Below are 24,686 nucleotides of genomic sequence, written 5' to 3'. Positions count from 1 at the left end.
GGTTATCATTTCTCACCCTTCAGTCCGCTGACTGCTCAGATGAGCAAGTGCGTTTGAGTCGGCGAAGCCAACATCGCGTCCGGCCAATGAAAACACAACGTTGATGATCGAGTTCAATCTAAAAATAAAGGAGCTGGATGGGAGTCAGTGTGGGCTGAGAAAGGGCTGATAAGGATATAATAAATGTAATTTTCACTTCAGGGACAGACATATTCATCATCTGAGAAGGTGTGTGTCCAATACTTTCACAGAACTAACCGTTGATAGTGAACACAGCTTTGTTACAGTTAAAATGCAGTTGACAGGATGGAGATCAAAGATAGGGAAGAACATATAATAATAATAATAATAATAATTGCTTGGTTGCTGGTTTGAATCCCAGACAGGCTGAGAAAAGTCTGTGTAACTATAACACTACAGCCGCCCAACTAGTGACTGCCACGTCCCTCAAAAAGCTCCCCTTGAGCAAGACATTCGTCACATCATTTTCTTTAACAACTCACAGTTCGGCTGTGTTCAGAGCAATTAGAGCCCAGTGCAAGAAAACAAAGCTGTCTTGTTCATTTAAACACAGCCAGTGTGGCGGCAACTGCAGGGAGCTCCAATGCTTGAACCAGGCTACTTTTGCTGCAACGCAACATCACATCATCCAGCAGGGGAATCATAGTTGCAATCAATAAGAAGCAAGTGCAGATTCCTGGTGAATGACTGTGTAATAAGAACGCCTTATTTCTGCTGTTTAGCTCACAAACGTCGCAACGAAAGATAAAATATTTGCTGCACCACAGATGTAAAATCCCATATCATAGTTTTTTGCTGCCTGAAAAGACTTTAGAGCTAAACGCGCCCACCAACACAGTCAGCCGCATCTGCTAGATCAGTATCCGCCCAATATTGAGCTATTTCGGGTATCAGCAGTTTCTTCGTCAATGTCAATCATAATTTTTTTAGCCACACAGTAATCCCCAGTGCTTAACACCACCTTGAGTTGCATGCATTAAGGTGTCCGATTGGCAGGTACTGGATCAGAGGTCAGTGTGGGCAGAAACCTTGAGGTATCGGGAGACAAAAAGTTGAATCTGTGCGTCCTTTGTCACCATGCTGCTGTGGATAAAACATCTTAAAGATTAAACACCAGGGTTGGCAGCTTTTAGCCGAGCATCTTGCCACATTCAGGTCAAACCTTTCCTTGAGGCTGACTTTCAAATTTATGAGATAAACATGGTGGATTTATAGCAGTTTTGGCCGAACAAATCCAGTTTCCGGTTCGGCCATTTCCATGTCCACGTTGTCCAAAAACCCAATAAATGTCTCCAGCTTTACCTGAGAGTTGCATTACTGTTTATACTTCAGTGAACACCAGCTTGAGAGCCAAAATGGCAGGACTAGTGGAATTATCGTCCGATCTCTGCGCTCGTGGACGGGGTATTGTGTTACCAAAGTGCCAGGGGAAGGAGGAGAGGGGAAGCTGAATTAGTGCTCTGTAAGAACAGTGGATTTGGCAAATTAATTCAATAAAAGGAGCATGGCGTTTCCTCCTGCCTTATCTGTGTCTGTCGGGGGAAAGAAACATCGGAAGGAAGTGAAGCCACCTGAAGCAAGACACTCTGGTCTTCCTGTGAGACTGCATTGCTTCCTCTGTGTCTTGAATTAGCTTCAGCTTTTCACTCGAACCCGAGCAGACATTCGTCTTCTGTCTTTACTTTTTTTTCTTTTTCTTTTTTTTTTTTTTAAATTTTGAATATCATACCACTCTACCCATCTCTATTTCTTTCTTTGCCTCTTTTGGCTGCCTTCACTTCTACCTCTCTCCCCCACTTCCAAGCCTTATTATCTCTCCTCTACCTTATCTCTCTTTGTCTCCCTCTCTGACCCTGATGTGTTTCAGACTTCAGGATGAAGCTTCATGCAGCAGTTGTAGCAGCACGGTCTATTTTTACAACAGGCGGCGGCCACCAATGCCGCAAAAATGCGCGGCGCCAATGTGAACATTACAACAGGCCACTGGAGCGCTCACCAAATGTAATCCCACAACAAACACACATACAGTACACTGTCCAGTTCACACCAAAAAACACACACTCAGAGTCATAAACCCAACAGACTCACAGTGTTCGTTTAGACTAAATCCACAGCAGCTCTGCCACAGGATCATCCAAACTGCTGTTCAATAACAACCATGTCACGGAGGTGCAGTGATAGCAGCAGCATCTGTGGTTATCTAAACACAGTAAACAGGCGTGAATGTGATAAGATGAATGTCAAAGAGCTGAGTTGGGTTCCTCTGGTGTGGGGACACACTGCGTATTAGGGCTGTGACTACACATTATTTTCCAAATGGATGAAGCTTCCAGTTATTTTCAATTCATCACTTGATCTAAAAGATGACAATAAAAAAATAGTTTTGATGATCAAGAGTCCAAAAGCCAAAGATTGAGTTTACAGTGATGTTGAGATGAGGAGCATCTGCAAATTCACACATAACGTTTGGCCTTTGTACTTAAACGATCAATATATCGTTAAATTGAATACTTTATAATTACACCCAAACTCAAACCATTTTTATCGCACTGAAAACTTTCCTTTAAATAAATCTCCTCGTTAAGAGCAACAAACAAACATACTGAGAATGTTTACATGTATACCAAAAATATCTCTCATTATCATTTTCTATGGATTGATTAATAATCAAACTATAATGTAACATAGTGATGTCTCAGCACTTGCATCAAATGATACACTGCACTAAATCATAAGACTGGGCAGATATCTAGAGCTAATTATGGCCTTAAGATGGAAACAAAGACCGGGCTATATTACACCCCCACACAGGATGTCCTGTACCAAGATGAACATATTGAGTCTTCATTTAGTCTTGACAGTTCATAAGAAGCACCTACAGAACAGCAGAGTGAACACAGAGGCAAACACATCACCAGTGTCACCTACAGATCTTAGCTGTGACTTCACCAAAAGAGAAACAGACATCCATCAGAAACAGTCTTGCTCCTTTATGCTGCAGGTTGAATGGAAAAGGACCTTCACACACGTGATTTTGATGAAGAACGACAGGCAGCCACTGCATCACAATGCAAATATATAATAGCTCTATCTCCTGACCGTCCTCACCGGCTGATCCAGACTGGAGGCCACTCCAGTCCAACTCGGTCCGATCAGGTTTGACTCCCACATCATATTCGGCTCAACATGTGCCCTCGCCTTTCCTCTTACGTTAATAACATAAAAGCATTTACATAATACATGATTGAATTCAGTTCAGGTACTTTATGACTTTACGTCTCTCGAGGGGCAATTTCAAATAAGCAAGTTTTCAAAAAAAAAAAATCTATATCAATATCAATAAATGTCAATGTCAAAAGCTTAAGTAACCATGTTTGTACTGTTGCTGTTCACAGGTCTAATTAGTTGTGGGGTAAAAACAAACTTCCTTCTCTTTGTTTTACATACAGGTGATCTAAAAGACATGGCAGTAGCTCAGTCGTCACAGAGCACATGTGCAGGGCTCGTTGATAGTCTTATACGGTTTTTTGTTCAGTATCATTGCGCCAATAATTTTAGAGCTGAGGTTAACAACACCAAGCAAATCCTTTTGATGAGAACCAATAATTTTCAAAGACTGGATCAGAAACTCATGGTTTATATCAGCAGCGTGCACATCTTTCTCAGTGAGTGACTCTGCCCGATCATCTTCCTTGACCTCTGCCCTGCGAGTGCAGCGGTTGTTAGGATGAGGCGGGGATTGTTAAGTGTTTACTGGGAGGAAGCGATAAACAGCACAGACTGCAGCAGACCTGGCCTACTCAACACCTTAAAAGGACGGAAGTCAGATCTCCGAGGGCACTCAGACATGCGTCTTTGTGCCTTTTGTTTACAAGGTGACCAAGTTGCTGAGGAGACGAGAGGAGGCTGGATGTGGCAGGAGAATTGCTTTGGCCACGGAGGAAGCGTTCCTGCAGCACGGCTCTACTTCTGAGAAGGAGGAGGCAGAGACGGCCTTCAAGAAGAGGAAAATCTGTCTGCAATACCAGCCCCATCTCAATTTCACTAAACCCCCGAAACTGGGGCACTTGGGAGCCACACTCGCTTGAAAGTGACTCTCTCGCTTTCCATTATTTAAACGAGGATTTCACCCTCCTCCTCCTCTTCTCTTCCTTCACTCTCCTATTTCTGCGTTATCCTCCCCCCTTTCTTTTTTATCTCCCTCTTCTCCCCTCAATGTGCCATGTGCCCACGGTGCTGCGGTGGGGTGGGTGGGATGGAGAGAAGATAAAGGCGAGGAGGCAGGGGGCTGCAACAGAGCGCTTTCATCTTCTCTCTGCAGGGCTGTTGCATCGGGGGAGAAGACACAGCGAGTGGTTGCAGTGATACAGGAGAACCAGGACACCGTTGCTGTGCACCACAGATGTATTTTATATAGTTTTACCCATCAATTCCACCTGTTATAACGTCTAACTTAGCACAGTGTCTGTACTCAGATCAGAATTCACCAGCTAGAATCAGTTTTAGGTCAAACAACATGAGCAGTCAGACAGTTTGTAAACCACAGTGAATGTTAAAGTTATTACAGAAACTGTTCATTGTAAGAGTCTGTTAATCTACTTACTGCTTAAACTCTGACCTACTATATTCCAAGAACAAATTTTCTAGGAAATGTTTTCCTTTGTTGGAGTAGCTTAAAAATAAGAAGTTGCCACATAGGGAGTAGGGAGCTCGGGAGTGGAGAAATACTACTACTACATTACTACTACTGAATTATGAAAAACACTGTATTAATCATGACCTCTGCCCAGTTACATACACTACCACCCAGTGCACCTGCAGAGCAACATCATGTGTGCCACTGCTGCAGGTGGAAGAAAGATCTATAACATTTGAGTTTTGATTGAAAGACCCCCTCTGATGAAAAGAAGGTGATGTTTTTTATACAAGACATATCATGAATGAAATAATCAGTCAACACCATGACTGAGTGTTTCCACCTTGAACTGCAGTGAACTAATGACTCATAAAACAGATTCAGACAGCCAGGGTTTCGTCATATAACCTAAGGAACCGATCCTGTTAACTTAAGAGGACAGGGGGGTGGGGCTAAATAAAACCAAAACCTCGTCAGTACAGAGAGAGAGAGAGAGTTAGCATTAGCACAACCGCTAACACTGTGTCAGCCACTGCCAGTACAAGCTAACAAACATAAACAACCAAAATATGCTATCTATGCTAACCATTCTGATAAGTCTGAGTCTGGGTCTGACTGAGGCTCAAACATGTGGCTGAGTCTCTCTGATGTTTCCTCCTCTAACCATCTTGATACTCTCTCTCTCTTTTGCCTCTCAACCTATTGTAGGTAGCAGGTGGTGGGCGGGGAACGAGCCCTGACCCAGAATTCCTCAATGAAGAAAAAAGCGTGGATGAGCTTACAGCCCCAGAACTTTTTATGTGGGGAAAACCATGTTAAAACAAAATATTAATCATAGCAGAGTGTTTTGGAGAGGAACTTGAAACTTAACCAAAAGCTTCAATCCAGTATGGATTGAATTTTACCACTGCATCCAAACTCTGCAGCTTGCTATCTCTTAAGCGTTTGTAGAGAAGAGCTAATCGTCATAAATTAACACGCAACTGATTTCAAAACTACAGCTTACAAGAGTATTTCTTGTTATGCAGCAGGAACGCAAAGAAACACAACCTCTGCGTCTGGATGGCTGCACTGCGAACAACCTACTATCTGACCACAGTTTATGGCAGCGGTAGCATCAGTCAACTGTGCTGCTATGGTCTATTAGATTAAATGAAACTTTAATGATTCCCAGGAGGGAAATCAGGTCATTTCACCAGCAGAGAGCGGGACATAGATCAGATCTGAACAAGTAATACATGGCAGTGAGCGAAATACAGCAAATAATTATGATACAAAAAAAAAACTAAGGAAGCTACAAGGTTTCCAAACTTTCCTGCACAAAATAGCTACAGATTAAGTCCAAGTCTAAGTGATTAAAGCGATCACACATGATTTTTTATTATATAGAATCTTATTCTGTGGCCTGAAAGTTAAAGAAATGATAATTAAATTGAACTATATCTCATTTTGCTACAGGATACAACAGCTGGCTCTTCTTGCATCCTCCACAGGAACAACTACAGAGGGTTTAGTAAGTGAAAGCATGGAGACATGAAAGGAAAGATGGTAAATAATCAGTTTGCAGGAGGAAAGAGCAGAAATACGTCTCCTTTGTACATACAGCATCAAATGATACAGCACAACACACACACACACACACACACACACACAAAGAGAGGTACATGTGTACATTAAAATGACAAAAAGCATGGGAACGTGTTCAAACTTCCACCAGCCACTCCCAGCTTTTCATTTACCCACTCGGTGGGACATCTGCACAACACACACCATCATTCATCCCATCATTCATCCCATCATTCATTCATTTACCCACAACGGCCTGCTTTGCTTTCAGTGTGACTGTACTTCATTGGGTTGGGGTGGGGGGTGTGGGAGTGTCCTGCTTTGTTCAACTGTATGTCGACACAGACCTGTTGAAATCTGAAGGATGACGCTTCGTGTTCAGGTGCTTCATGTGTAAAGTTTTATTTTGTGAGAGCGCACAAAGACACAAAGATTTATTGTGTGAAACTCTTTTCAGTGATCCAGATTTACAGAGACACACAAACACAGAACAAAAACAAACCGGTGAGGGTTGGACAAAGACCACTGATAATGACTTCTAGCCAATCTGATAACACGACTATTACTCAACTTTGACAGCTGAACCAAATCGCACTAAACTGAGAGTTAGTGTGACTAAACACTTCATCAACCTGCAGGTCTGTGGGTAAAGACCTCACTGTAAACAGTTTTCTTTGGAACTACTTTCTAGTGTTGTTTCATAAACAGTCTTTATGAAATCTGCTGATAGCACTGATTCTGGAAAGATATGGCCATGCTAAATTTTTACTAGCCACGTTAGCAACATGACTCTGTGTCAGTGTTAGCCTGGTAGTCCAGACTGAAATATCTCAAATACTAGTGGATGGATTTCATGTTTTGTTTTGTTTTTTTCATTTTATTCATGGTTACCAGATGATGTATCCCAAAGACTTTAGTGGTCCCTTGAATCTTTCTCTTTCCCACAGCATCTTCATGACATCTGGTAGAGATCTGGTACACAACTAATTACTTTCCCATCAGCCTCAGCTGTATCTTATGCTTAGTTCAGTCAGCCAACATGGAACATATAATGAAGTAAATGTAGAATATTTACAGCATTAATGTTTGGCGTCTAGGCTAGGTTCCCACGAGGAAACATCAAGCTCAGCTCGATATCTACTTCCCTATAGAGGGTGCTAGGTGCAGCTTCTGAGATACTGACAGCCGCCGCCACCTCAGCAGCAGCGGCAGCAGCAGCAGCATAGCTTTCGGGTGAGTGGTGTGGCAGCAGGCATACACAGTGGGCAGAGCACTGACGGCTTAAATACAGTGGGTAAAAGGGTACGTTGGACATGTGTTACAGTGACAGGAGTTTGTCATTTGAGTGTGGCAGCGGACTTGAGTTGGGCTGCCTGAGCTAGCTGGCATGCTTTGCTTCATTTCTAATTATCAACTGTTAGCATGCTACCATGCTAAGCTAACAATCGTAAACAGTAAACACTATACGTGCTACACATCTGCACATCAGTGTACACGAATAAAAAAAGCTATCTGCATGGTTAACTACCCATAGTTAATAACACTGATGCTCTAACCCTTTAACAAACACACCATCCTTCACTGATTTGCGATCAGCTATAGCTGTCAGTAACTGTAGGCAATAAACCACCTGACAAAAAGTGTCTACTTGTCAGATTACATGTAGATACAGCCTTGTCTTACATTTTTCTAGTACGTGACACAGATTTATTTCTTAAGAAGGAATGACAGGATAAAAAATTGGGAGGGTTTGTGGAGGACTCAGAGTTGTAATTACTGTAGCTGTGATGTGAATATGAACGAGCAGGAATTTTAGCTACACAACAGGGGGTCTCACCACAAAGACGGAGCAGCCACGAGGAGGAAGATCCTTGGTAATGGACTTCGCCACAGCCCGACTGACTTCAAGCCAAAACAGTTTCCTATCTAATACAGCAGGAGGCTTTATCATGTTGAGAGCACGCTCGGCGGCCTGCGGCGACACAGACCCCTCAGGTCAGGGTCGGAGTGGAGAGTTACTTCATTATAGATAAAGGAAAAAAAGCCTTGTATCTTCAAATTGAGAGCTATGCTCCAGGAATATGGCCTCAGTTTTTAGCTCTAAGCTGAATTATTTTCAAGGTGGCCCTGAGAGCTCAAAGCACTGCAAACACAACCAAATACAGAAACACGCTGCGCTGATGACAACAGAAGTGTTTCCGGGGGACACAAAAAAAACTGATGAACTTGGCCTTGCATGTTTTGATTTGCACGACTTATTCTTTAATGTTTCAATGATTTGTGCACAACTTTCTTGCCTTTCTTCTAAGTGCTTTTGGTCCTATGTCCAGTACAGGCATGGATTGCAACCCCCACATATGATGTACACCAAATGTTATTTCATACCATCTCTACCATCTCTCCGTTCTGATGTCTGGTCTTCTGAGCATCACCATGTGCTGCAGTCATGCACAAAGTCTGAGGCAAAACCTTCTCCAGAAACCAACAAACAAAAGCTGAATTTGTTTTCTTTACAGAGTGAAAATAACTCTTCAAAGGTTGGATCACAACCGCAGAACACAGAGAGAAAAGGTAATGAGTAACATGCTGGTTCATGCGTGTTTGAGAAAACAGCAGGGGAGCAGAATATAAGACAGATGTAAATTCAAACACTGAAACTTTCTAGGAATGAAAGTGGAATTTGAAAAAAAAGGTTGAAAATTCAGATTCTGATAAGAAATTTAAAACAGATGACCGCTTCTTTTTTTTTGACAGATGAAATTCCAGGCTTGATTCATGACTCTGCAGTGAACCGGCTCAAACTGACGAGACCACTAACGCTGATCCAGTTTGCTAAATTGCTCCCATCAGCCCAGATGGCCTCGTGTCCAACTAAGACTCCTAATGTTTGTAATCTCATCTGGGTCTGATTGCTGTGACACCACGTAAGCAGGCTCAGATTGAATCAGGCCCATTTGGACTATCAATTTCCTGTCACTAAATCTGGTGGGTGGAGTCACGTCAAAGGAGTAACAACAAGAAGATGTGAAACATGGTTTCCTCACATCACTTCCAATATCGCCTGATAACAAATACTGAGGTTGGCCATTATTTTTAAATAAAATCATGTTTAATGAAGGTCAGCACACAAAAGAAAAAGACATATCTTACTACATTGAAGATGTAATACCCATATATGCCAGAACATCTATCATAACATGCTTTTATTCTGATATAAGGCAAACAATCAAGTCAGTTTGCTTTGATGCATTTTCTTTAACTTAGGCTGACGATCATGACATAGCCACACAGAGATAAGACACTGCTGTTGTATTATCTCACCATGAAAGAAGTGAGTTTGTCAGCATGTGATCTTTATGTGTAAATCTGAACAGCAGCTATTGTATGAAAATTGAAATCACAGACAGGCCAGATATAAAGGCCTGGATAAGAATCAGAGGGTGTTCAACCTCTGTAATGATGGGCTGAGGGGCAAGGTCACAATTTGTTTGAATGTAAGAATAATGAGTAAGAGGGAGAAGTACTTTATGCATCATTAATCTAGGTTTATATCATTTTTATCGTCACAGCTGGATAAGTCAAAGTGCCAAATATAAGGTAGGTGCCTTCTTAAAGGTCCCATGTTGTATAATAATCTATAATATATATATATATATATATATATACTGTATATATATATAATATAGTAATTTCCATGTGTTGTTTGATAATAAAGCAGGTCAAGGTTCTATATTAATACAGTGAAAGTATCAAAGCCTCAGTCCACAGAGAAATNTTTGATGCATTTTCTTTAACTTAGGCTGACGATCATGACATAGCCACACAGAGATAAGACACTGCTGTTGTATTATCTCACCATGAAAGAAGTGAGTTTGTCAGCATGTGATCTTTATGTGTAAATCTGAACAGCAGCTATTGTATGAAAATTGAAATCACAGACAGGCCAGATATAAAGGCCTGGATAAGAATCAGAGGGTGTTCAACCTCTGTAATGATGGGCTGAGGGGCAAGGTCACAATTTGTTTGAATGTAAGAATAATGAGTAAGAGGGAGAAGTACTTTATGCATCATTAATCTAGGTTTATATCATTTTTATCGTCACAGCTGGATAAGTCAAAGTGCCAAATATAAGGTAGGTGCCTTCTTAAAGGTCCCATGTTGTATAATAATCTATAATATATATATATATATATATATATATACTGTATATATATATAATATAGTAATTTCCATGTGTTGTTTGATAATAAAGCAGGTCAAGGTTCTATATTAATACAGTGAAAGTATCAAAGCCTCAGTCCACAGAGAAATGCCACAGCCTGTATTCAGAAACTGAGCCTTAAAACCAGCTGTCAGGACTTCTGTAACTTTGTGATGTCACAACAAAAGCAGTCACCACTCTCAGTCAGGCCCCAAGCCCCGCCCACCTGGACCCACCATCCAGCCTTGCAGGATTCTGTTTCTCTGAGTATTTACCTGAAATCTGCTATATTTTTATTGGATCACTCAGAAAACAGTGAGCCAATCAGAAGAGAGGCTCAGAGCCTCCTCTCTTCTGATTGGCTCACAGACCTGTTGTTACTAGAGAGAAGCCTGAGAGAGATGTAAAACTACATTGAGATGGTTTTTGGTTCTTAAAACCACAAATATATCTTCTTATGGATCAACACTTCAAATAAAACACAGGAGAAGAGGAAAATATGGGACCTTTAAAGTATGATCTACTGTTTTTGAAGTAATTTATGCTTCTCTGGTGCCACTGTTTGGACACTACTTCAGAGCTGCGATGATCAGTTGATTAATTGATTAGTCGTTTGAGAGAAACTAACCTGCAACTATTTTGCTAATCAATTATTAGGTCATTTTTGGGGGGATTTTAGGTCTTTCCCTTATCTACCATTTTAGTAAATTGAAGATCTTGAAGGAAACTGAAATGCACGTTTTGGTTTTTTTTTGATAATGAAAACAATCATTACTTGCGACTACTGCCTAATCTGAATGTGAATCTGAAACCAGCTCTACTGTCTGACAAAAATTTGCAACAATCAGTTAACACGGGAGAATTCACCTGTGTGTTGGGTTTTGTGGAAACACTGAGACACTCTGCTTGATGACTTTGCATTTTATACATGTGAGAGCGATTAAAAACAGACACGGTGAAAATATTGGACATAAAATAAGTAACAGACACAGATTAAGAAGTTAAGACAGCAGAACTTGAGTTCCCGGGCTGTAGAAAGCGGGAGCAGAAAACTTGGCCGCTGATATCAGCCTGAACCTCGTCCAGGTCAACTATACGAGCACAGATCATTTGAGTACACTGTGTACAGCTGTCTGCAGGGATAAATGCGCACTGTACTGAGCTTCCTGAGAGAGGAAAGCGGGAATGCTCCAGAGAAAGACAGAATGAGAAGGAGATGGGGATAATCCAGCGAACAGATGTTTGGGAGCGCATCGAAGAGCGCTCGCTGCCCAAGGATACAGATTATAGGGATGGAAGTGCTAACAGGAACATAGAGGGCCTGAGGTGGGCTGCATGATTAGCCAACACTCAACCCACAATAGCTAGCCAACGCACGACCCTCTGAGGTAAAGGCAGCAGCTATTGTTAAGCCACATGTAATGAAAGGAAGACTCATTCTGCTGCTGCTGCTGCTGCTGGAGAGAAGCTGGGATTTAAACTAGCTCTGGAAATGCAATGCACAAAATCAGTCTGCAGAGGAAGTGGTATAAAAATACAAAAGTATGGCATCTTACCAAAAAATAAAGCTTTACTCAACGTGCTACCTGTGCTACTAAATCAAGAGAGAGCTGCTATTTCAGCCCAACAGGCCACGTTAAAACTCCAGCATCTGCAAAAGATGAATGAAAGCTAATGTGACCGTTCACTCAGAGAGACACACCCTCATGCACAGGACCACAGTGTAATGTGCTGTGCAGTAAAACCAGCCTGTCCTCTGCAGAGACCAGGTTCGATAGTAGAGAGCTTTAGGATGTCTCATTGTGATTTAAAGACCAGGGACACATTCAGTCGTGGGTGAACGTCTCCTGTTCCCCTACTGCTGGGGGAGCTGACTGCAAACACATTCTGACAGGCGCACGCGCGCACACACACACACACACACACACACACACACACACACACACACACACACACACACACAAACACACACAGACCAGTGGAAACAGTGCAGAGCAGTGTTGCCCTCATTGAAGTGGGAATAAAAAATCAGCTTCCTCACAATACGCTCATGCCCTGAGCGAAGGTGCCGTAATGCGTGCTTCCTTTGCCAAACTGCCAGCCTCGTCACAGGCATTACAGTTTTCATTTGGCCTGTCAGGTTCAGCAGGTTCACCCACAGCGGCCGTGGTACTGTTACTATACAGTAAGTGTGTCCATATGCCCAGGCTACACGGGATTTAAAGCTTTAAAGTGAGTAGCTGTCTCCAATCCCAGGCTCTGTTGTGCTGGATAAGGGTACTGGGCAGCTTCTCAAGCCCTTACACACTCACACTCTCACACTCTCACACACACACACTTAACGACACACAGGCCTTTGAACACACACTTTTAAAACCAGAGGGCCGAGGCACTACCTGGAGCCATCTATCAGCCACAGGAGACAGGTCGTGTCCCTGAGGGCCTGGTTAAGAGCAGGGGGGGGACATCTGGATGGGAACCATCTGGTGAAGGGGGCAAAGGGGGGGGGGGTCTGCTCAGCTACTTCTGCAGAAGGCAGGCAGGCAGGTCTGCTGGCCACACCACCAGAACAAAGGCAGGCTGTAGTCTGGCCCCTGTGGCCCCGCAGAAGCCCCTCAGTATGCCTGCCCCCCAGACACAGCACCACACAGCTGGGGTCAGTCTCAAAGCCTGAGTCGGCCTTCAGGAGGATTTGAGGCACGGATGCATGATCCAGGGTCACCTATAGCCACGTCTGAGGCAAGGACGAGCTGCCTTTACTGATCAGATGACAATTACCCAAACACAAAGAGACCGACAGTGAATCCTAGAACGGAAAAAGATGCAAAACTTACATTTTCAACCTACTAATTATTCACAGGGCATTCAAGATTATTCCAGCATTTACTGAACGTGAGCCAGGAAAACCCTGCAGACCAGCTCCCTCTAGTTAGAAAGTCTTGCAATCTTGAAACAACAGCAGCCAACGTGTCCGTCAACAGCTGCGTGACCTTTCAAAACGTCCTTGAATGAGACGAGACCCTAAATCATTTACTGAACGTGTGTATATCCAGAATTTATGGTAGTTTCCAGCTCAGAGCACGAGATCTCTGGAAAAACCTACCTTTTGTTTCAAATTTATGAGTCTGTGTGGAAGTCTGTCCAACTTACATGAGAGACAAGGATGAGGTAAACGTGTCTGTTCTTCCTGACTCGTCTTCCCTTGACAATTTAGTTTTGTTTCTCTGCGTCTGATGATCCAACATGATGTGAAATATCTTATATATCATCTTATACCAGCACATGACCTCTGAGCTCAGGGACACGAGGACCATGAAAACCTGAAGAGAAACAGCTGATGATATAAAATCTGACAGGTTATTGAGCATATTCTACAATATCTTAATATAGGGGGAGCGATCTGGCCCAAAAGCTCGGGCGAGTGTCCCCACAGATTTAGCTGGACTCATGTGTTTGCATGACCCTTCAAATCAAGGCTAAAGGCCCAACTCACAAAGCTCTGCGTCCTCTTTCCGCTCTGATTTTATTCTGAAAGTCCTGACTGGAAGTTGTGATTCGTATCTTTCCGTCACTTTGACGCCTCGTTCTGATGTTTGTCCACTCGCCGCTGCTCTTCCCCTACAATGCCGTCTTGAGTATACAAACTGTGTGACAGCCAATCACAGCTGGTGGAGATGGTTCTTGTTCTGCTCCGGTGGAGAACTTGTTCATGTGGCGCTGACACCAAGCTCGCCGAGGCTGCGATCAAACTTAAATAAAATATCTAAATACAGCAACTTTTAATGAGGCGATCTGTATGATTCATCTGAAAAGTGGATCATGTGCCAAAGTAACATCATCCACAATACAAGATCATCAGTTGACCCGCCCCTAGCTTAATATACTTCTCTTATGTGCTGTCCTCAGATCTCCTGTTAGGTGCTGAATCACTAGTAAATAAACACATGAAGCAGACAATGTGATGCAAACCTCATATTAAGACGAGCAGGGAGCTATTATCAGCTCGTTGTAATATCAACAACACCCAGGGCTGAATAAACCCAGTTCAACAATCTCTCTGTCAATCACAACTGTCAGCAGACACTCTCCATTATACAGCCACAGCAGATTAGAGAGAGCAAGTGAAGCCAAAACCAGAAATCTACATACACTCAATCAGAGCAAAATAGATAAAGCTGAGCTTTCAAGTTCACATGAAACTTGCAGCAGGATTAAAGACGAACACTGAGTCTGATATTGATTGATCAAACACAGTGAAACTATAGTCAAATTTCCCCTTGTGTATATATTTAGTCGTCTGAAACTAAATAAGCAGCATTGTTGAGCATCTGAGATCACCCGACTGTTCAACAACAACAACCGGACTACCAGACACAACGGCCACAGGCGCCAAGTCCTTCCCATCAGCGTGCCAGCTGTCTTCCCGTCAGCGCTATCCTGCTGTACAGTCATATCTCTACTGTCACCTGGCTCTGAACGCAGCTCAGATTACACACGGCTGCAGCTACTGGCCATCTGCAGCACGTTATTAAAGGCTTTTTCATGACAAGAGACAATTCCAGCGGGGCCATCAGAGCATGTGGAGAACTGTCAGATGATACTAATGGCGTGATGTAATGCTGATGGTCACTTTTTGCTTTGTGGCCACACTGCTGTATTACTGAGAAGCGTCACACAGCGGCCACAAATGCAGCACTGTAGCCTAAAGGTCACAAGACTGATCCTAGCGGCCGATGTGTCCGGCAAGAGCTGAGGGTCGTCAGTCAAGACAATAAAGCTTCTATGAGCTCAGTCACGGTGAGTCAGCTAGCTGTTCAAACTGTTAAATGGAAAGAGACACACACACACACACACACACACACACACACACACACACACACACACACACTACTATGTCCTTGAAAAGAAGAGCAATGTCAGTCACAGCGAGTTACTGTCTCCTCCGCTGCAGTCGAGTAAAGGTGAGCAGAGTCAGGTTGCTGTCATGAGCTGGCAGGTTGTGTGCATGTAAATGTGTGTGTGGAGGTGTGTGTATGCACGAGACTCAGGATAAAAATGCTCTTAAACACAAATTAAATACAAGCAGGGCCAAGTATTATGGATAAAAATTTAACAGGATGTCAGTAAGTACAGCTGAATCATTTTCTTTTGTCCAATGACAGAAAATTCATTTTCAAGCAAAAACGCCAGGTCCAGGTGGGCGGGGCTTGGGGCATGGCTGAGAGCGGCGACTGCTTTGTTGTGACATCACAAAGTTCCAGACGTCCTGACGGCTGGTTTCAAAGCTCAGTTTCTGAATACAGGCTGTGTGCATTTCTCTGTGGACTGAGCACTTTGATACTTTCACAGTATTAATATAGAAGCTAGACCTGATCTATAATCAAACAACACACAGACATCTGCCTTTATATTATATGTGACCTTTAATAAGACAAATATGCATTAAAGCTTCAAAAACCTCCAAGACTTTTTTCCTTCCTCGCCCGCAGCAGTGTGTCCTGACAAAAATAGTCTCCAAATCTAATCAGAAATACAGCGATCATGCAGCCAGAAGTCGGTTCAGTAAAGACAGCAGCACGACGAAGAGCAGACCGCGTACAAATTCATGCACTCAAAGAAAATAAAAACAGTATAAACAGCAAATCGGAAACAATTAGCGAAAGAGTTTGAACGGAGAAGGTTTCCAGCAGGGAGAAGGAACTTAAAACTGAAACCGAGAGCATAAATTTGAGGTTTATTTGCCAATATGGATATCAAATGTTGTGTTATCTGATAGTTTAATGATGAAAAAACACCAAGTGAAGCCAAAAGGCAGATCATGAGGAGATGGAAATGAACTCTGGTATGCATCTATCCTCATGCGTGCTGCTTGTTGCTCTGCTGTGAGCGTGTTTTGTGTGTTGCGTTGTGTCTCTTGCTGTGTGTGAGTGAGGGTCCTCCACACTGGCTCAACGAATGACTAAAATAGCTTGTGTCTGCAGCACTGTTGACCTTGCACTCGACAGTAACACGATGTGAAGTGCAGGGCTGACGGCCACACCGCTCAGCTGGATCCAGCACAGAGGGTCGAACAGGAGAGGGGAGAAGGAGAAGAAGAAGAAGAAGAAGAAGAAGAAGAAGCGGAAGGTAAGAGGAGATCGGCAACACATTTCAGCATCTGCATCCAATCGCAAGCAACAAACTCAGTCTTTATCAGGCTTTTCCGTTTTATTTTTTATCTTCAGTCAACACTTATTTCCCCTGAGCAGAGAGAAGCTTTCAGTCCGGTTCACCCTGTACTGCTCTTTAATTCACATTTCAATTTTGTCAATCACATGTGGTGGGCACAAGATTTAATAATAATTGATTTTAAATATTTATAAGGAACAAGGTTTTAAAATAAATAATATTTCACTCACTTGCAGGTTCCCCTCCCCCCTCTCCATTCATCCAGTTGGCAGTAAGCTTCTTAAGTGAATCCAAAGAGAATGACTTATCTGAGTCTACAGGCTCTTACACAAATGTTCTCAAATCGAGGCCCAGCCGCTGCGGCTCCTGCCAGTGAGACAAGAGTTCATCCCGAGAGATCTTTTCATTTTTATTCCAGATGCTGATACGGAGTTGAAGTCAAAGTCTGGACGCCTCAAACATACAGTTGACACAAGCTACTGTGTTTTTAAGTATTGTGCAGTGTTAAGTAACTACATTATTGACTTCACCACACTTCTCTCATGTTGCTTGTCAAGCATTTCGCAATTTTTGTTTCAGATAAAACCAGAATCATGATGCAAACCTGTCTACAAGTTTACATCCCGTCCGAGCTCTGGATTCTCAGCTGTGTTGTCTGGATTTGCCCGGCTATTTGTTTCCCTTCACAGAATGATTTATGATTTTGTCAATAGAATATATGATGGCTGCAACTAACGACTATTTTCATTATTGATTAATCTGTCAATTTTATTCCTGATTAATCGTTAAATGTACAGAATCGTGACAAAGTGCCCATCACCATCAAAATGCTTATTTTGTTTTGTCAGAGCGGTTGAAAATCCAAAGATATTCAGTTTATAATGACGTAACACAGAGAAAAGCAGCAGATCATCACAATGGAAGAACAGGAGCAAGTGAAAGTTTTTGCTTGAAAAACAACTGATATGTGAAATAAAATCTGACAAAAACAACTCTAAATCGACCAATCGATGATCACAGTGTAAATAAAATCCCATTTTGTGTACAGGTAACAGTGTAGCTCATATGAGGCAATATATTGCCTATGAAGTGACGCCTGGCAGTGAGGTGGTGTAAAGGATTTCACTACTACTGGGATTACACGCTATGCTTACGTGTGGAAAGGAGAAACAAGTTCACAGTGTGTTCAGTACACAACACTGACAGATCATCATTTAGAGTCACGATTGTGGCCATCTGTCGAATCCTTACTTACACCTGAGGGAAATAAATACCTGGCTCTTCAGCTGCTCCACTACGTTCACCAGCTAGTCTCTAGCTGTGTCTGTCTGCTGTCAGGAGCTGAGCCGGCGGTGTACAATGTACCTGCCGCAGCCAAACATGACTCTGTGAGAGCAGTGAACCCGAACAGTAAAGCTGTGGGCCGGACAGCTAAACGCTGAGCTGCACCTCACTATAAAGATTCAGATTCAGATTCAAATATCAATTACAGGCGCTTTAAACATAATGTCTTGTCCACATGCATTAAATACAGAATATGTAGTATGTGAGTATTGAGATGCTGGAGACAAGTACAAAACCCAAAATCACAAATTTAGGGTTTACAGTCTGTACAGCTGATGTTTTAAAAAGGCACCTCTGACTCAGCTGGGATGTTGAGTAATTAGTTAAGTAATGGCATTTACTATATATTGTGTAATCGATTACATTTGATCCAAGTAACTCCCCCAACTCTATGAACGAAGTTAGATTACTGCAAATACAGGAAAGGAAATAAAGGAAACCCATTGACAGCATTAGGAGGGAGGATTAGAGCAGATGGAGGGATAACATATGGAGAATATAGCTTCATACAGGGAGACAAAAGGGACCTGACAGCTACTAAACACATTAAGGAACCAGCAAATTGGCCAGATCCTTAAAACCTCTTCAAGACTGGCATGCATTTGTAATCCATCTAATAAGCCTCGCTGACCTCATATTTCCAGCCTGACTCTGCCTCAGGGCGAACATTCAAACGTCCACAAAGCCTCAGCGCAGCAGCGGCGGCAGCATCTGACCGAAGCGAATGGCTCTGTAATTGGCATTACAACTTGTGGAAACCAAAGAATTCGACCGGTTCAGCTCCGCAGCTCTTTTGCCTTGGCCGACGGTAAACTTTTTACCCCAGAGAGCTGCTTCTCAGAGCAACATGTCAGGCCCCGGGGCCGTCCACAGCAGCCCGTGATGTCTCTGCGTCCAGCTGTTGGTCGTACTATGCAGACAGAGCATTAATGTGGACGTCATGTTCAGCTGTCGGGGTGAGATGGAAAAGCTACAGCACACAGGGAAATAGTTCATGTTAGGTGTTGTTTATAGAGAGTGAGCTGATGGATGTAGATAGTGTATGATACTAGTCCCTAATTTTTACAAAAGAAAATTGAATAGACCTTTATTTCCAGCACAGCGGCATATCTTTGGTGATTATTCTCTCTTATAAATAAACATATTCTGCATATTATGTAATGTTTCCAAACAATATGGCTGAAACTTCCTCTCAAAGTGCTTTTTATGCTGCTGAAAAATTGTAGCTCTTCCTTTTCTGACACAAGAACATGATGATCCTCGATCACTGAAGCATTTTCTGCCATCACACTGCATTGTCAGTCATGCTGAATATATCTGGGCATGACATTAGATTGTCTACAATCTGGGTACAATGTTATCTCTGTACTTTCTGATGAAAAGATTTAATGAGGAACAATGATTTACACAGGTTTAGTTTAATGCAATTATATTTGCAAAAGCCAGTAAAATATCAGGTCATTTAACATTATTAAGCATTTTAAACAGATTTGTAGATAATCAGACTGACAATAGAATTAGAAATTATCAGAGTCTGGTGCATTGGACTTGGTGTTTTCCTGCTTCCTCTCAGACATTTATAGAATTAGTCTTAATGAGTTTGCTCATTTCTAAATCACAGTTCTGCTGCTCCTGATGTGACCTGAGACAATGTGAGGCCGTAGGTTTGGTTTCAGAAAAGCGGGAACGTGGTGAAGTCAAGGGTTCTTCAATCGGGGGGGGGGGTATGTGACTGCTATTTCTTTTCTGCATTAAGTGGCTCCTTTCATTTCTTCTTTGTGTTATTACTGACCCAGTTGGGAAGCCTTCTCTCGCTGCTATATGTGCATTTATTTATATCAATATTGTGAAACAGGTCATTGTGGGCTCCAATGATAATGTCAGGTCAATAAAAGAATGAAATGCTGTGTTAAGGCTGTGTTATTAATGCACTAATCTTACTGGACCAGACATCACTTTCACTTTCACAGGTAGAGAATTAAAGCGGTAGTTTGACATTTTGGGAAAGCTTTTTTGCTTTCTCAAATCTGTCTGTTAAATATAAAGCTTAGCTTAGCTTATCTTAGCTTAGCACAGACACTGGAAACAGATGGAAACAGCTAGCATTACTTACCTTCAAATGTTACAAAATCCACCTACCAGCGCCTCCAAAGCTCATTAATTAACGTGTTATAGCTTGCTTGTTTAATCTGTACAAGAACCAAGATTCAAAAATAATTTCCAATTTTTTGGGCAATTATTTCTTGGAATAGTTGCTAGGCTACCAGGAACTCCAGCTACGCCCCCTGTAAAACAGCAAATTGATGTTTTTGTGTTGGTGGTTTACATACTGATTAAACAAACAAGATGTAATGTGTTCATTATTGCGCTTTAGAGGTGCTGGTAGGTGGATTTGGTTATCTTTGGATTGAGAGAGGCCATCTGATTCCCACTGTCTCCAAACGTGATGCTAAGCTAACCGACTGCTGGCTGTAACTTTAGGTTTACTGTACACATATGGGAATGGCATCAATCTTCTCATCTAACCTTTGTTCCCAGAAACTGACCTTTTTCTTTTTTTGCATATTTCTTAAAATTTGTACATGTTGTGATGTAGGCAAGCAAAGACTGTAATAGGTTTCATCAAAAATCAGTTCTTCTTCTTGTATTGTCCTCATGACATCATGTTTCCTACATCTGTCAAAGTACCAGCAACAACTGAAGTAAAAAGACGACAACAAACAAGAAACTGGAGCCAGAAATCAAATATATGGCGTGTTACACGATGTCTCCCTTTGCTTGTTTGTCTCTGTGGCATGTAAACTGTGCACCTTGTTTCTCACACCTCGGCCAGACAGGTGATTGATGGGGAAGTGATTACATGGGACACAGTCATGCTCACACCACACACCAATGAACAGTATCCAGTTCCTCAGAGAATAATGTTCCTCTACCCGTGTTCTCATCAGAAACAAGCCTTTTTTTGGTCGTCGCAGCCACTGTCGCCTCCGGCAGCTGAGCTCCGACAGGTCTTCAGTGATCACTGTCAAGTCATCACCTGCAGATAAGTGCAACTGCAGCACATGTGACGAACGGGTTCAACCGCAGCTATGTGGTGAAGCTACCATTTGTTTTCAAAATGTAATACATCCCGTGTTTGTTATCTTGCATGAGACTCTTAGGATGTACGGCGCTGTATAAAGCAGGAGTTCCCCTAAATAAAATGAGGTTTTAACAGCGGCCAGAGACCATTTATTCTTTATGTAACAAAAGTGAAAACATGAAAGCAGCTGCAGTCACAATTTTCTTCCCCCGGAAGCAGCGAGGAGGTCTAAAAGGTTTCCAGATGACAAACTATACATCCAACTGTCTGTGCAGCAGCCTCGTTTCACCGTACAGACGCTCCTCATGGGACCCACATGGTGTCAGCAGGCACAGCTGTGCGATGACATGACATTCCCATACGTCCTGACAGGAAGCTGCGAGCTGCAGAACAAAATGGCAGCCAGAAAACAACAAACTGCTCTGAGACTCACGGAGTCACATTTATCAGGCTGAGGAAAACATGTTGCCCTTGATCAGACCTTCTGAAAAACATGAAATTCCCAATGAAATTCCATAATCCATTATTGATTTATAATCCAGGGCGGATTAGAAAAAATTCCATTAGGTTTTTTTTTTTTTTCCCCGGCGTCTATGCAGAGATTGGACAGTACGGAAAACCCCATTTCTGGGTCACATAATATATATAAGAGTCATATGTGGTAAATCCGGGGGCTAAATATAGGTTTCCCTGCATGTGGGGGCATTCCAGTTTGAGAAGGACATTTCTATAATCCATTTCATGCCTCGTCTCATGAGCTGACATTCCAGCGCCAGAGAAATAACCTGCTGACTTCTGCTCAGATTTCATCAGGCTTTTGTCACTTCCTTTAACCGGGGTGTCTAATTCACAACATATGAAGTGTATTCAGCCTGCTGCTGTAGCACATGCAGCTAGATCACATTATCTTAAACTAAAACTAAGCGATCTGTTAGTAAACACAGGACAACTATAGTAGAATAACCGAGCCGTAATTTAAAAGTCCACATAGCCTTAACACCACAACACGTCCTTGAGAAGAACATCTTCTTAAGTACCAAACAGTTGTCTCAGACTGGAACTGGACTTGCACTCTGCTCTGTCTTTAAGGGGTTAGGAACTAAGGCTACATCCACACTACTACGTTTTCATTTTAAAACAAAATCGATCTCCGTCCACACTAACACACCTGAAAACACACATAACATGACCGCTCACTGTGCATGTGCATGCCGGTGTAAACAGGAAGCAGATTGTCTACTCTGCAGCTGATTAGTTGCAGAAAATACTACAAATGAGGAACAGCAACAGACAGTTGTAGTGTTAAAATGCAGAATTGAACTGGACAACATGCTAGCAGCAACAACCAGGTCAGCAACACTTGTAATTCATTATCCATGCTGCTTTCACCACTAGGGAACTAAATAGAAAAATTGAAGGTTCCTTTTGCGTTGTGTTTGCCTCATTGAGCGGCAGGAACTATGGACCAGGAGATTTAGACATAAGGTCCTGTGGATCAAACTGCAGGTAAAGCTCCGGAGACAGTGAAAAGGGCTATTAGACTCAACTGAGCTGGTCTTCAGTCAGCTGGAAAACAAAATCATCAAGCAAATTCATAGAACAACAACAATGAAAGGTTCTTTTACCCAAAGACTTTATTCTGGTTTCTTCACCTGGCTCACACACTCACCAAAGACTTGGAAGCAACTGTCTCTCTGTATTAGTTTCGGAGATCTTGCTTGTGGCATGAAAATCCACATCAGAACCACAACCAAAATCAAATCAGCTGTTCCTTGACCCAAACAAAATACCATGAAACTGTAATTTAAGTGATTTTGAGATGTCTTGTCAACACTCAGACAAACATGGGCAGAGCCGTGTCCTCTGTATGAAAGTGCAGGTGCTGTCCAGTGAGTTTCTTACCTCTAGCACAGGCCCGGCTCCCAGGATGATCTGCTCCACCCCGCTGGCGAACCCCTTCTGGCTGAGTGCGGTCAGGTGATGAATGAGGAAGTTAGTGCTCTGGGTCTTCCCCGACCCGCTCTCACCAGAAATCACTATGCACTGGTTCTTCCTCCGCTGCAGCATGGCGTGATACGCCACATCCGCCACAGCGTAAATGTGGGGCTCCAGCTTCCCCAGCGTGTGGTTATCGTACAATTTGACATATTTGGGGTTGTAGATGGGCAGGAACTGGAACGGGTTAATCACAATAAGAATACTCCCAATGTACGTGTAGATCTTCTCCTGGCGGAAACGTGCACGAAGGCTTTCTAAAAGGGCACGCTCTGTCAGCTCTGGGAGAGCGCACAGGTCGGACGGAGGGTCGCTCCCTGCAGGCTGGGGGAGGAAACCCCGCTCCACCATGCGCCGGCGCTCTTCAGTCACCCGCAGCCACATCTGCAGGCTGCCGCCATAATGGATAGATCCATCCAGGTTCTTCTCCCGCAGGAGGAAGCGGTAATCGTCGCCGCTGCACAGACCGCTGCGATTCTCCAGGGCGCTTCGCGGCCATAACATCATCCGCTGGACAGGGCAGTCACCAGGGTTCAGGATCCATTCCTCCCCGCCAAACTCCTTCACCTCGGCCAACACGTAGCATTTGGTCCGCTCCAGGCGCAACCGGTCGATGAGGCACTCGATGGCTTCAGCAGCTGTGGTGTTCTTGCGGGCGCTGACGGGGCAGTAGATGGTGCCCTCAGCCAGGGCACCCGGGTAGACGCGCAGGGTGAACTCCTGGTCCTCCAGGCGCCGCCGCATGCTGCCACTAGCGGTGGCCATGTTGGCGCTGCTGGCGTAGCTGCAGCCGCCATCTTGTAAGCTCATGGTGGCGCAGCAGGTCCCATCAGCACACCGCTCTCTGGGCCCGGAGGACTGACTCAGGACATCCCAACTGGAAGAGGACAGAGATGGAGAGATGGGGGGAAGAAAGAGACACAGAGATGGAGCATGGTTAAACAAGGTGGCAGAGCGACAGAACAACAAGGGTTCAAAGGAGAAATAAGTGGCTTCAGCCATGAGTTCATGTCCTCACTGCCTCGGGCCTTTCCAGTACATTGAGTCACAACAGGGTCAGTAGAGTCATGGCGATTTCATCTGTCCCATGACAGAGAAGGCAGACTCAAAAGCCTTTCTGTTTCAGATCGTAAAGGGAACTATTATCACAGTCGCCACAAAAGAGGAGCATGAGAGCGAGACGAGAACTGATAGCTATTCAAAACAATGAGGAACAGTAGCTGCTTCATGAATTTAAAGGCTACTGGCCGCAGCTTATCAGAGCCACATACCCTGTGTGTGTGTGTGTGTGTGTGTGTGTGTGTGTGTGTGTGTGCGTGTGTGTGCGTGTGTGTGTGCGTGCGCATGCGTGTCTGTGTGTGTGTGCGTGCGCTCATGTGATAATCCAAGGGCTCTAGCCGTATGCCAAGATTAACAGCTGCCACCTTCCACACAAAAGTGGCTGTAATGAGAGTACAATGGTGTAATTCACCACTTCCCTGTTGATAGTGGACACAGCACTCCATTTTCCCTCTCTTTCTTTCTGCATACACACTCAGTCCAGTTTCACAGACTACGAGGCTTCAAATGAAAAAAAAAAAACTGTTAAATATGATGATGGTAATGACATGGTAACGTCAGCTAGGTAGAAGCTAGTAAACAACACTAACCATGAGAAACAACTATAGCTATAT

General features: G+C 43.3%; 1 protein-coding gene across 1 annotated transcript in view; it reads right to left on the bottom strand.

Moving 5' to 3' along the window:
* LOC111229784 (unconventional myosin-IXa-like) overlaps positions 1–24,082 on the bottom strand; it is a 127,647-nt gene extending 103,565 nt beyond the window's left edge. Inside the window, exons 1-2 of the mRNA XM_022756254.1 lie at positions 24,063–24,082; positions 22,921–23,890 (exon numbers count right to left, since the gene is read on the bottom strand). Of these exons, the coding sequence (XP_022611975.1) occupies positions 22,921–23,890; positions 24,063–24,082 (990 nt within the window). The remainder of the gene's footprint in view (positions 1–22,920; positions 23,891–24,062) is intronic.
* Positions 24,083–24,686: the final 604 nt, after the last annotated feature.

The sequence above is a fragment of the Seriola dumerili genome, unplaced genomic scaffold (genome assembly GCF_002260705.1).
Source record: "Seriola dumerili isolate Sdu_G_001 unplaced genomic scaffold, Sdu_1.0 BDQW01000242.1, whole genome shotgun sequence".
In the NCBI taxonomy this organism is placed as follows: Eukaryota; Metazoa; Chordata; class Actinopteri; order Carangiformes; family Carangidae; genus Seriola; species Seriola dumerili.
The sequence above is the reverse complement of the archived record's forward strand: the minus strand, read 5'-3'. Positions and strand labels throughout refer to the sequence as shown.